General features: G+C 37.8%; 2 protein-coding genes across 7 annotated transcripts in view; both read right to left on the bottom strand.

Moving 5' to 3' along the window:
• NRG1 (neuregulin 1) overlaps positions 1-12,703 on the bottom strand; it is a gene marked incomplete at both ends in the record, with an annotated part of 232,437 nt that overhangs the window by 111,568 nt on the left and 108,166 nt on the right. For 4 of the 6 annotated variants that reach the window (XM_080710921.1, XM_080710922.1, XM_080710925.1 and 1 more), the window contains one exon: positions 11,260-11,926. The exons of the other annotated variants lie outside the window; for them this stretch is intronic. In XM_080710921.1, the coding sequence (XP_080567047.1) occupies positions 11,260-11,926 (667 nt within the window). Of the gene's footprint in view, positions 1-11,259; positions 11,927-12,703 lie in introns of those variants that run through there. 6 annotated transcript variants of the gene reach the window in all.
• On the bottom strand, positions 12,243-12,431 carry LOC308272744 (uncharacterized protein; the record flags this gene model as incomplete). Its single annotated transcript, XM_080709696.1, has 1 exon — positions 12,243-12,431. One exon carries the CDS (start codon positions 12,429-12,431, stop codon positions 12,243-12,245), a length of 189 nt encoding a protein of 62 aa, XP_080565822.1.

The raw sequence follows: 12,703 nt of genomic DNA, 5'->3' as shown, positions 1-12,703 counted from the left end.
ACACTGTGTCCTGATTAGAAATAAAAAATGTTTCACCTGAGGAAGGGCTCCATTATTTTTCATCAAATTTTATTATTTCCATTGCATAGTCAGAAGACTATACCTAGGCAAAATATGCCCTAGATCGTTATCAAATGTTTTCCACTTAAAAGTAGCTTCCTCAATGCTCCAATATTATTCCTGGTTCAACTTCTGCAGCAAATCTAATATATTTGAAATAACAAGCATCAAAGTGATCAGAGTTCTAACATATTTATAGTTCTACATTAAAGAATAAATGAAAACATATTTATTGTGTTTTTTACTATATATAGTTCTAAATTATAAACTCTTATAAAATTATAAATTCTTTGTCAGATAAGTGCACATGTCCAGGAAGGTGCTGGCTTTTGTTACTTTTTTCTTTTGTGGTACTGGGGTTGGAACTCAGGGGTTTTTCTACCTTCGGACTATACTCTCAGACCGATTTTATACTTTATTTGGAAACAGGGTCTCACTAAGTTGCTGAGAGCCTCACTAAGTAGCTGAGGCTGGTTTCGAACCTGTGCGATCCTCCTGTCTCAGCCTCCCAAGTGCGGGGATTCCAAGCGCCCAGCTTTTTGTTCCTTTTTGTAGTATTGTGATGAACAGCCCAGCTAATGAAATTATACTTTAAATTCATTACATTATCTCTACCATATATTTGGGATATAATTTTTTCAACTTCTATAACAGTGCCCCCCTTTTTTCTTTCTATAAATGTCTAGCAATTGCACATAAGACCAGAGGTACTTTTGTCTACTCCCCTCCCCAAACCTATTAATAAACAATCTTTTCCTATATATTTAAATCATTTTCATTTCATCTACCTAATATACTTAATCATGAAATCATTTCTTCTCAAATTTGGAAAATATATATAATTCCATATATATATATATATATATATATATATATAATTTCTATGTTCGATTTGGTTCATATAAAATGATTCTATGTATATTGTTATTTCCATGGGTTTTGTCAAATGCTAAAACCAACTCATAGACCTTTGTTCCTGTCTTTTGGAGTCAGCAAATCCCAGCTAGAAATAATGGGAAGAATGAGGTGAACATAATCTTTATTCAAATTAAGGATTTTTAATCTTTCCTGCTATATTTTTACCTTTTACTACATCTAAATTGTTCTTTTCTAATATCCTTGAAAATCTTCCTGTCTTTTTCTCTTCTACAAGCAGCTCCCTTTCCTTCTACCTATCACATTAACCAAAGAGTAATAAGCCAATTTCTGAATGGCTATCATGTAATATAGCCAAATTTTATAGGAGGAAAAACACTGATTTTATAGCACCAGGGCTCAAGTAATTAGTAAAGTTCTATATCATCCTAAGATATAACAAATTGATTTACTTAAAAAGGCTCTCTACAATTTATCCCTAGAAATGTTAACACTTGTAAATATATGCATATATAAACCTTGACAGAAAGAAAAAAGAAAAGCCTTAATATTTTGTAAGCCCTGTCCTAGCAACAGACTTTTCTGTATATGGATCAACTTCCTCTGTCCTTGTTCCTTGTCAGATTCTCTAGAGTGAGTTTTAAGGTACTAATCCCCCATTCATTTGGATGTAAAAACTACATCTAGTAGTGAGGTAATTTGTTCAAAGTCACACAGCTTCTCAGAATCAGAGCTGGCACTCGTTTGGTCTAAGTCTTTACTAAAGGATCTGTTCTACTATGATGCTTTCTCCAACTCTTGGCTTACTTCTAAGTTTTCAGAAATTTCCCAGACTCCTAAACTTATTCTGCAAACTTTGAAACATAATCACTGTCAATATAAAAAAGACAAAATGGCAAAACATGTCAAGTGTGGAGCAAGGGAGGGATGGCAAGGTAGCTCAGAGCAGAGCTTTTGCTTAGCATGGCAAAGCCCTGGGCTCAATCCCTTGGACACACACAATGGAGAGTGACAGAGAAAATGCGCATTGGCTTTCTATTTATTATGCTTCATGCACGGGAGTTGGTTCTTCCTATTTTTCATTTGATTCCCCCAATATCTTCAAGACATATGTATGAATATTATCAAACATAACTGAGAAAACAGGTTCAGAGAGATGATCTTACTTGCTCAAAGTCATGAATAAGGGCAAATAAGAATTAGATTCGAGTCTACTCAACTGGAAGTCTAATGCCATAAAATAAAAGATTGAAAAAAATCACAGTACCCAGGAACTTCAGAGGCCAAGGTCTTAACAACCTGCTTAGAAATTGAATCTCCCACTGGCCATGGTGAAACACACTTGTAATTGCATTTCTTGAGAGGCAGAGACAGGAGGATCACAAGCTCACAGCCAGCCTCAGCTATTTAGTGAGACCCTACACAACTTAGTGTAAGACTTAAAGTAAGACGTTCAGAAACAAATCCACACACCTATAGTCAATCTTTGACAAAGGGGCCAAACTCATACACTGGAGAAAAGACAGCCTTTTCAACAAATGGTGTTTGGAGAACTGGCTATCCATTTGTAGAAAGATGGAACTAAATCCTTACCTCTCACCATGCACAGGAATCAACTCGAGATGGATCAAAGGCTTAGAAATTAGACCAGAGACTGTGAAGTTACTAGATGAGGGCATAGGCTCAACACTACAGCCTATAGGCACAGGCAGTAACTTTCTCAACAAGACCCCCAAAGCTCAGGAAATTAAAGCAAGAATTAACAAGTGGGATGGCATCAAACTAAAAAGTTTCTTCTCATCAAAGGAAACCATCAAGAACCTAAAGAGGAAGCCTACAGAATGGGAGATTTTTACCAGCCACAATTCTGATAGAGGGGCTAATATCCAGAATATACAAAAATAGCAAAAGACTTTACGCTAGCAAAACAAACAACCCTATCAAGGAATGGGCAACTGAACTGAATAGACACATTACAAAAGAAGAGATACAAATGGCCACTATTGGCCATGAAAAGATATTCTACATCATTAGCCACCAGGGAGATGCAAATCAAAACTACGCTGAGATTCCATCTAACCCCATTCAGAGTGGTAAGTGCTGGTGAGGATGTGGGGAAAGAACAACTCTTTTACATTGTTGGTGGGAGTGCAAACTAGGTCAGCCACTATGGAGATCTGTGTGGACATTCCTAAGAAAGGTGGGAATAGATCCACCATATGACCCAGCTCTACCAGTCCTGGGTATTTTTCCAAAGGGGTTGAATTCAGAGAACTACAGTAACATATGTATATATATGTTCATAGCAGCACAACTCATAATAGCCCAAATATGGAACCAACCCAGGTCTCCATCAACAAATGAATAGATTGAAAAATTATGGGAAATATACACAATGGAATTGTATTCAGCTATAAAAAAGAACAAAATCATGGCGTTTGCAAGAAGATGGAAAGTCCTGGAGAACATTATGTTAAGTGAGATCATCCAAACACAGAAAGAGAAGGGACATATGTTTTCTCTAATATGCCCAAACTAGGGAGCATTGGGGATACCAGAGGGACTCCAGATAATGGAAGGGAAATCTCAGTGAACTTTGAATGGAAGGATAGGAGAGGAAGAAGGCTGAAGTTGATTAATGAAGGAGCTACATCCAAATATGTGTAACAGTATGAATATAGCACGGTTACCCTGGAAACTCATTGTTGGAAGGGGAAGAATAAAAAATGGGAGTTGGAGTGTGAGGGTACCAAGCACAGTTTAAATATATACCATTTATTTTCAATAAAATTTTAAAAAGTAATAAAAAATAGGGCTGGGGTTGTAGTTCAGAGGTAGAATGCCCCTGGGTTCAATCTCCAGTACAGAAAAAATAAAAAATCTCCCTCAAAAGTACTGCTGCTCAACACTTCCAATAATAAGAAACCAATTTCTTCAAAACAGTGATACATTTTAGCTGGAATATCTTTGATTGTTAAAAATTTCTCATAGCCAGGCTGGTGGCACATGCTTGTAATCCCAGGATTTGGGAAGCTGAGACCTGAGGATCGTAGTTTGTGGACAGCCTCAGCTACTTTGTGAGGCTTTCTGCAACTCAGTGAGACTCTATTTCAAAAATAAAGAATAAAAAACAGGGCTGAGGGTGTCACTTGGAGGTAGAATGCCCCTAAGTCCCATTCCCAGTACTGGAAAAAAAAAAGAAGAAAGAAAAGAAAAAAAGAAAAGTTAAAAAGAAAACCTTATAACTCACTGTAGTGACAGGTTCCTATAATCTCAGTACTTGGGAAACCAAGTCAGAAGGATCTCAGGTTTGAGACCAGCATCTACAACTTAGTGAGAACCTGTTTCAAAATTAAAAAAAAAAAAGAAATAGGGCTGGAGATCCACTCAGAAGTATAATGCCCCTAGGTTCAGTTCTAATACCAGCCTCCCAAATAATTCTTCCATATATCCTTGGAAGATTAATGCCCAATCTCCAGTGGAATGCCCTAGTTTATCAAAATCATAAAAGTAAATTCTCTTTTCCAAAGAAGACATCTGCAATAGAGTGATAAAATTTCTACTAATTAGGATTTGAATGATAAATGAGGAAACCAAAACTGTTTAAATGATACTAATGTTTACTATTTGAATATAAATGCTAAAAAAGAGCTTGAAGAAGAAAGGGAGGGCCAAGCAAAGCAAAGTAACACATCAGTTTTCATCTTCAGCATGGCCAGTAAATGCATACAGTGAACCCAGGCAAGATATTTCACTTTCCAAAACCTGCATGTTCTGACTTGAGAGGTAACTCAGCTATCTCCGAAAATGGTAAACATACACAATTTACACCTATAAGATGTCAATTATTTTATTCAAACATAATTGAATGTCACACAATAGGTCAGATGCAGTGCAGTAACCATTGCAACAAACTTTGATATTCACTTAATTCACTTCCAGTCAATAATCAGTCTTTATCTGAATGATTCATGAACCCATGTGTTCCAAGAAGTTCAAGAACAAACAACACAATGGCAGATGCTAGCCTTTCTCTGGATAATGAAACTAAAAACTCTTGGGAATATCTGAATAATCTTGATGTTCTACAAGTCAAAACAGTGCATAGAAGATATGAACCAAGCATAAAAGTAAAAATATTGATAAATAATCTAATAATATGTACATGCTAGAATAATTATGTATATATTTTCCACTTCAACAGAGTGCCCAGAAAAGGCTAGACATTTCCAAACATTCCTATTAAGTAGTAATCCACTGGCCAAACACAGACCACTGTGGATATCAAGCTTGTTGGTAGTACAGATAGGATTAGTTGCTTTATGGAGAAGGACACTGCTGGGGATGTACTCAGTACTTGGTAGATGGAGAAGAACAGGAGTGGCAGTCAGAAGTGAGTAAACTGAAGGTCAAGAGAAGAAATGCTGAATTCAGAGGCTACATGTATGAATATAAGAAAGTAAAGAAATACCTCAAATTAAGGTATCAAACTAGATTCGCAAAATGAACTAGAACATAACCTCCATGAAGGGAAGGATTTCTACATTTTGTCAATGCCATATAACCAGCCTGTTGTCTGGCACAGAGTGGTGCTTAAAATACATTCACCAAATGGAGAAAAAGAGGAAATAATAGAAGAAAAACAAAACATTCACCTACTGGAAAACAATACAAATGGAACTGTGAGCACAAAGGTAGACCTGGAAGTTTATGATTCAGTAGAAACTTTAGTAGAAATTTCAATAGACTAAATGAATAAGAATTATATTTCTAGTTCATGAGAACATCTAGATAATCCATAGCTTCTTTAGACTTTGGTTATTCTATCTATGAAATGTCATTTCCTTCATGCTTTAGAAAGATACTATGAAGAAGAAAATAGAAGGAGGAAGAACAAAGATATATGGTTTGGGACATATAACTTTCTGGGAATGAAAAAATGCTGGTATGTACAAACACATACAGGAGTCAGCCAAGGGCTGGAGATATGGTAGAGTGCTTTCCCTGCATGTATCAGGCTCTGGATCTCATCCCCAGCACCATTATAAAAAAAAGAAAAGAAAAGAAAAAGTCATGATGGCACACACTTGTAATCCCAGAACTCAGGAGGCTGAAAGAGGATTGCAGGCCCTCTGCAACTTAGTGAGACCCTGTTTCAAAATAAAAACTAAATTAGGGATGGAATGTAGCTCAGAAGTAGAATGCCCCTGGGTTCTATCCCCAGTACTGTAAGAATAAGGAGGAGGAAGAAGAAGAGGAGGAAAAAAAGTCAGAAAAGAAACCCAAATCAGCACTTTACAGAATAGAATTATATAAGTGACAAAAGTTTAAATTAATAAACTTGTTATTAACTATTATATTTTAATTATTAATTATTGATTATTAAACTTTCTTATTGATATATTCTATTATTTTGCATTATATTAAATTACATTTTCTTTTCATATTAATGCACCAATAAGAAAGTCATATATATATATATATATATATATATATATATATTCCTTGTTGGAAACTTCCTATGTATGTGTATATATAAACCATTCAGTATTAAAATGTAACAAATTAAGCTATTTGTGAAAAGACAGGTGGAAATGCTTTGGTATCTTAGAATGAAACAAAATCCTGACATATAAAAGCCACAATAGCATAATTAAAACAATAATATTCAAAATCTGATTGTGGGTGATGAGAGAAGATGAAGAAAACTAATTAGGGCATCACAGGGAATAAGGAGGAAAAATCAAAGTGGATGTATAGAGAAAAGGTGAGCCTTACAGACATCTGGTCTGTATTAGGAAACAGCTCACCCTGGGCAACCCAAGCTATTTTCAAAAGCAAGCTAAATACTGTATGGACGATCAAATAAAAAGGGAGAAGACCACCACCACTACTGAAAATGAATAAGAGCAAAGCAGTAAGTAGAGAAGAAACTCTAATTTTAGTGATATGAATTATACACACATGGCCAGTGGCTTAAGTACCTGCTTAATTGTTAATCACTAGACTTAGACTATCCTTTAACTCCATGGAATAGGGACAGCAGAAAGAAATAGAGGGGTGTGTGTGTGTGTGTGTGTGTGTGTGTGTGTGTGTGTGTGGTGTTTAAAATCTGGGGATAGGCTACTGCTCTATTTTCTACTTTTGGACTTCATCAAAATTTTCATTTTGGTAAATTTTACCAAAAGAAATGCATTAATTGCTTCCATTTAGGGTTCAAACTGGGGATCTTTCAATTCCTTCCAGTTTTAATATCTTAGATTTTGAACAAGTTTGGTTCAAGTACAGAGAGAAGTTATTTGAAATCACTTCTGAAATACCTTTTAGTAAAGAACTAAGAAACAAGAAGGATTAACTGGAACTAAACTGAATGCCAGTTGGAAATCAGAGAGAGGAAATGCTTTGATATATTCAATTCATCATGCTCATCTTTTGCAGATGGTAGTGATTCATATTGTCACTGTGGAAACAATGGTTTGCCATATAACCAATAGAAAGATTTAATATAAAACAAAACAAATTTGGCCTGAGATGAAAATACCAATATATTCTTGTATCAAGAGTCTGTTGTCAGGCAAAACCCCTCCTTCCATAAAACATTTTCTTTCATGATGGCACTATAGTTTCCTGGCTAAGGTCTAATTAATCAGCTCTTTTTATGGTAGTCTAAGCTTGTAACCTCCACAAAGTCAGTCCTTTCTATACGACTAGAGGGTAGAAACAAAAACTAAAGCCTAGGCAAAGAAAACAAAGTAATAGTTTGGGCAGGGATGTTACCCAATGGTTTGAGCTAGGCGTGGAGCCTAAGAATAGGCACTGGGTTTGATTCTGATTACTAGAAAATAATAACAGCAACAACAACAATAATAATTCATGCATTTATGTGATTTTTTGAGAACCCAAAACTTAATTAGTATCACAACATAATTATTATAGTGTTATAATTATGGGATTTACTAACTACACATATACAAACTTTAAAATAATAAAATATATGTGGTATGTATATGCGTACACACACATACATATACACATACACAAATATTTTCATCTCAATACTGTATTCGATTTATTTTAAGAACTACATATATGCATATATTAATATGGTAAAAGCACGACATTATTTTTTCTTATGAAATAAATATCAGTTTTTAAAAACCTGGTGTAAAGCTGGGTGTGGTGGTGCACGCTTATAATCCCAGCATTTGGTAGGCTGAGACCGAAGGATTCTGATTCATGGCCAGCCTCTGCTACTTAGTAAGGCCCTTTGCAACTCTGTGAGACCCTGTTTTAAAAATAAGAAATAAGCCGGGTGTGGTGGCGCATGCTTGTAATCCCCGAGCTTGGGAGGCGGAGATAGGAGGGTTACGCTGGTTCGAAGCCAGACATGCTGGCTTAAGAGACCCTGTTTCCAAAAATAAAAAAAGTACAAAATAGATCTGGGAGTGTAGCCCGGAGGTAGAAGGGCTTCCAGGAACCCCAGTACCACCAAAATAAATAAATAAATAAATAAATAAATAAGGAATAAAAAATAGGGCTGGGGATGTAGCTCAGAGATAAAAAATGCCCCTGGGTTCCACCCTGGTACCACAAAAAATAAATACATAAAAACCCTGATGTAGTAACTATACCTATGGGCAATTTAAAATATTAGATTTTGCCTCTTACTCTAATAAAGCAAAGGATGCTGTAACTTGGTAAGAGTCACTGAGGAAGCAAGTAATTCCAGTTTTTATAAAATAAAGTCCTAATACGAGGTGATAGATTGGTTTGGGGACTCACACAGCAGACACAATTACTGGGATTGTCGTTCTCCTACTCTCTCAGGCTCCAGGACAGAAAAGAATCAATTAGCCATCAACAGACTATGACCTTGAAGGGTACAGCTCCGTGAATCTTATACTGAATATGCTGAGATGGAAGGAAATGGAAAAGGAATAATAAGGCCCTGCAACCACTGCAGAGCATATTTCAGATAGGATAATGTCATTTAAAAACGTTAAGGCATGACAGTTTAACTCATGTCAAGCCTGTGCATGATGAAGAGAAAAGCCCAGTTCCTTCTGTAATTAAACAATACTTAAATTGAAAGGAATGAGAGAGATTACAATATGGCAATCCCAGTCCAAGCGCCTTCCCTTCTTTTGCTTTTCTTTATGTAATGATTATAACCTTTTAAAACAATAAAAAAGTCACAAATCTTTGAAAACAAAGCTGCCTGAACTTATCCTCCCCATTATGATTCATAATTTCTTTAAGGTAATAATCCAAAAAATTAACAGTTTCCCACAAGACCATTCTACAGGCTTTAAAATGTTAAACAATTGTCTCCTCCTAACTTTTCAGGAGAAAACTACTTCCCAGACTGCTTGTCTTTCATGGACTTCAGAATGTTACAGCTGCATATCTGGCCAGAACTGGCCACTGTGATGCTTTTAGGCAGCAATAAATCTTTTCCACTTATTGTAAATGCCAGAAAATCAATGCCCTGCCTTGGAAAAAAAACCTATATGGAATAGGTGCCTTGGAAAAAAACTCTATTAAAACACTTAGTAGAATGTCCCTTTAAAAAACAATTTCTAAAAACTTCAGAACTAATTTCTAACTGGGCCCCAGATTAGGAAAATGAGCTGCATGATTTTGTTTGCTTGATTTCATCAATTGACACAATTATAGAATCTAGACAGAGTTTTTCAAAGAGCCATCTTTCTTTTTCTGGGCAATTCAACCTATCGAGAAACATTTTAATTAGAGATTGAAGTTTAAAAAGATAAAGACAAAGAGATAACCTTGTCTTCCTAGTGAGTTCTGTTTCTCTGCGCAGGATCTGAGCTTGCTTTTTATAGCTTGTCCTTTCATCTGGGTATTGTTTCCCGGTCACTTTGCCAGGTGGGAAGAGTGCACTGATGTCTGTCATGCCTTTAATGATGCTTCAGGGATTAGATAAAGATACAAAGCAGTGTCTGCACAGGGAGGTTTTCCTAATTACACCTAGAAAAAAAAAGCCTGACTTTTTAATCTTTGCCACCCAAGCCGGCGTATGTAAACAGATTTTGCTTAAATCACAAGCACACATCCAGTTTTTTGTGTGTCTATATTTCTACAACAAACTAAACTATTTCATACTGAATATAACATTCAGAGGAAGGTTTTCTTTATTCTTCCTTGTGGTCTAGAAAGAAAATGGAAAGAGTACTACATCACAGATTCCCCACCTTCAACTCATAACTCTAACAGATTTTACATACATTATTAAGAATCAAATTGTCTGATCTTTTACTTTTTCCCATTAGGTAGATATTCATCAGTGGTAAAAAGTGACAGAACAAAACTAAGGACATTAGAAAAATAAGCTATAGTACTCTTCCTTTTATATTGACATTTAAAACAATTTTACTAGTCATGCTTTCTTTCTTGTCAACTTTCCATTATAAAGCTAGTGCAGTGACCCAGCGCAGACAGCAGGACATTGTTCTGAGTCATTTTAAGAGTGTGAGTCTTATTAAATTGGATTGCTACAACCTGACAGGTTGAAATGACATATGTCTAAAAAAAAATGATGTAGCCTACTAATGTATTTTGTACTTTTAATGACTGCCAAGAAAGCTATCTAAATATTTGATGATAGAAGACAAAACTGGTTGGGGAGGATCCCTTGGTGCAGAACAGTCAAGTATCTTAAACAAAAATAAAACTATCCCTAGTAAGTTCAAACAATAACTCGAAGTACAATCTGGGCAGGATAGCAATTGTCTTAAGCTGGGGAGAGCTGTAAAGACCTCATGACTTGGTATGATATCAGGAAAGAACAATGAAAATACAAAGGTAGAGAGGGGTGGAGGGAAGAGGAAGAAGAAGAGAAAGAAAACAGGCAGTTTGGGGCTGTTGGGAGGCAGAGAGTAACCTCTATAATAGAAAAGAATAAGATGTCGGGTAATAATGATTGTATATGGCAGTCATATTTCTATAAAAATAAAGGGGAGTCTGAGGCTTTACTTTCTAAAATCATAAATTGAGTTTTAAATTCAAGCATGATTTGCAGACACTGAAGTTTTAGGTCTCCAAGCTGAGATTTAACAACCCTCGAGGAAGCTGCTGTTAGAAAACTAATTCATACCAGCAGTTTACAAGACTATTTTACTTGTCTCCTCAATGCCACCCTCAGCAATAAGTCACATGATTTGCTCCCACAAAACCATGCAATTAAAATGCAAGAAGAAAGGCAGCAGCTACACACAGTAGATAAGACTTTCTAGAAGCTCCAGCCCACCCCTTCCTTTAGACACCATCATCACCAGCATCTTTCTCTCTCTTGCTACTTACAAAGTTTAGGAGCAGTTTGGAGATTAGTTTCTGTTGTTTGTGGCTGAGTTGCCGACTTGGGTGTTCTCACCTCGGAGTTCCGAGTGGGTGCAAGGAAGGATGGTGCAGTGGATGGCCGGAAAGAAAAAGCAAAAATGCGATTCTTGGGGGTGGGAGCCGCTGAGGGTTCAGAGGACACAGCACCATTGTCAACTTTCAGTGTAACTTGAATCTCAGATTTAGATTGAGCCCTGGAGACAGGTGAAGTGTATGCCTCAGACGATACCCATGCTGCTGAGGCAGCAGGTGGATCCAGAGAAAAGATGGGGTCCTGGCCTAAGCCCCCAGGGTCAAGGTGAGTGGGAGAGTCATACTCAAATATCTTGTCCACAAACACCCACTTGAGGCCGGCAATGCAGAGGCAGAGGCTGACCAGGCAGGCGAGGATGGGCACGATGCAGACCTTCTCAGAGCTGAGGCACCCTCGCAGGCGCTCAGCTTCCAGGCACACGCAGCAGGGCACAGCCAGGCCCATGAGTCCCGGGCTTCTCCCGTCTTCCATCTGAGCTTCTGGCATGCCTTCAGCTGCTGGAAGCCCATCAAGTGATGGGTCTGTACTCAGCTGAATGGAGGGGCTGGAGGGCCTTTCAACAGCTACCTCAGACATGTCTGAGGGATAAATCTCCATCAGCTCACCTCCAGAAGGCCTGGCCTGTTTCACCGTCCATTACCACGCAGAGCTCCCCCCAACCAAATGATACAGCATCTTAGAAGGGGAAATCGATATGTCGTCCAAGTCCCAGGCCATTATCCAAAGCAAGAGAGATTCAGGGAAGAAAGGAAAAAGAAAAGGAGAAAAAGGAAAGGCTTGTAGCAACTACCAAATAAAAGTATATTGTAATAATTCTTGAGCTCTTGTTTCTGGGCCACTTTTTCAGTTCTTTAAATGCGTCTGCAAACCATCCCAGCTGGATGAAATAGAAACGGAGCTGATGGCTGGCTAATTAAGTAAACCAGTAGCCCAAACTGAAAGGCATGTTTCTCACCTCAAGCATCTGAAGCTGCTGTCTGCTGAGATGAAGAAAACAACTGTCATGCAGAAGAAGTAAAAGCAAAAGCAGGACCAGTGGTGGTGGCGGCAGCGGCAGCAGCGGAGGCGGCAGGAGGGGCAGCAGCGACAGTAGCAACAGCATCCTGTTGTGTTAACGCAGCGGCTGAAAGAGGCTGAATCATTACAGAGCAGCAGGTGCCTGCCCTCCAAGCATCACTGCAAACAGTATAGCAGGAGTGTCTGTCCTTCGGAGAGAAGAGCGCTCCAGGAGGGGCGGTGACTGCCTTCCCCGCCCTCCACCCCCACCCCAACCACTCCTCTTTGTCCTTCTGGAGCGCTCACTTTCTTCCTCTGCGGGCTTGCTTCTTCATAGCTTCTTTCTCTTTCTTTCCTCTCTGCATCCCGGCAACCCAA

The sequence above is a fragment of the Muscardinus avellanarius genome (assembly GCF_963383645.1).
Source record: "Muscardinus avellanarius genome assembly, chromosome: 14".
NCBI classification, from domain to species: Eukaryota; Metazoa; Chordata; class Mammalia; order Rodentia; family Gliridae; genus Muscardinus; species Muscardinus avellanarius.
This window is presented reverse-complemented; position numbering and strand designations above follow the sequence as displayed.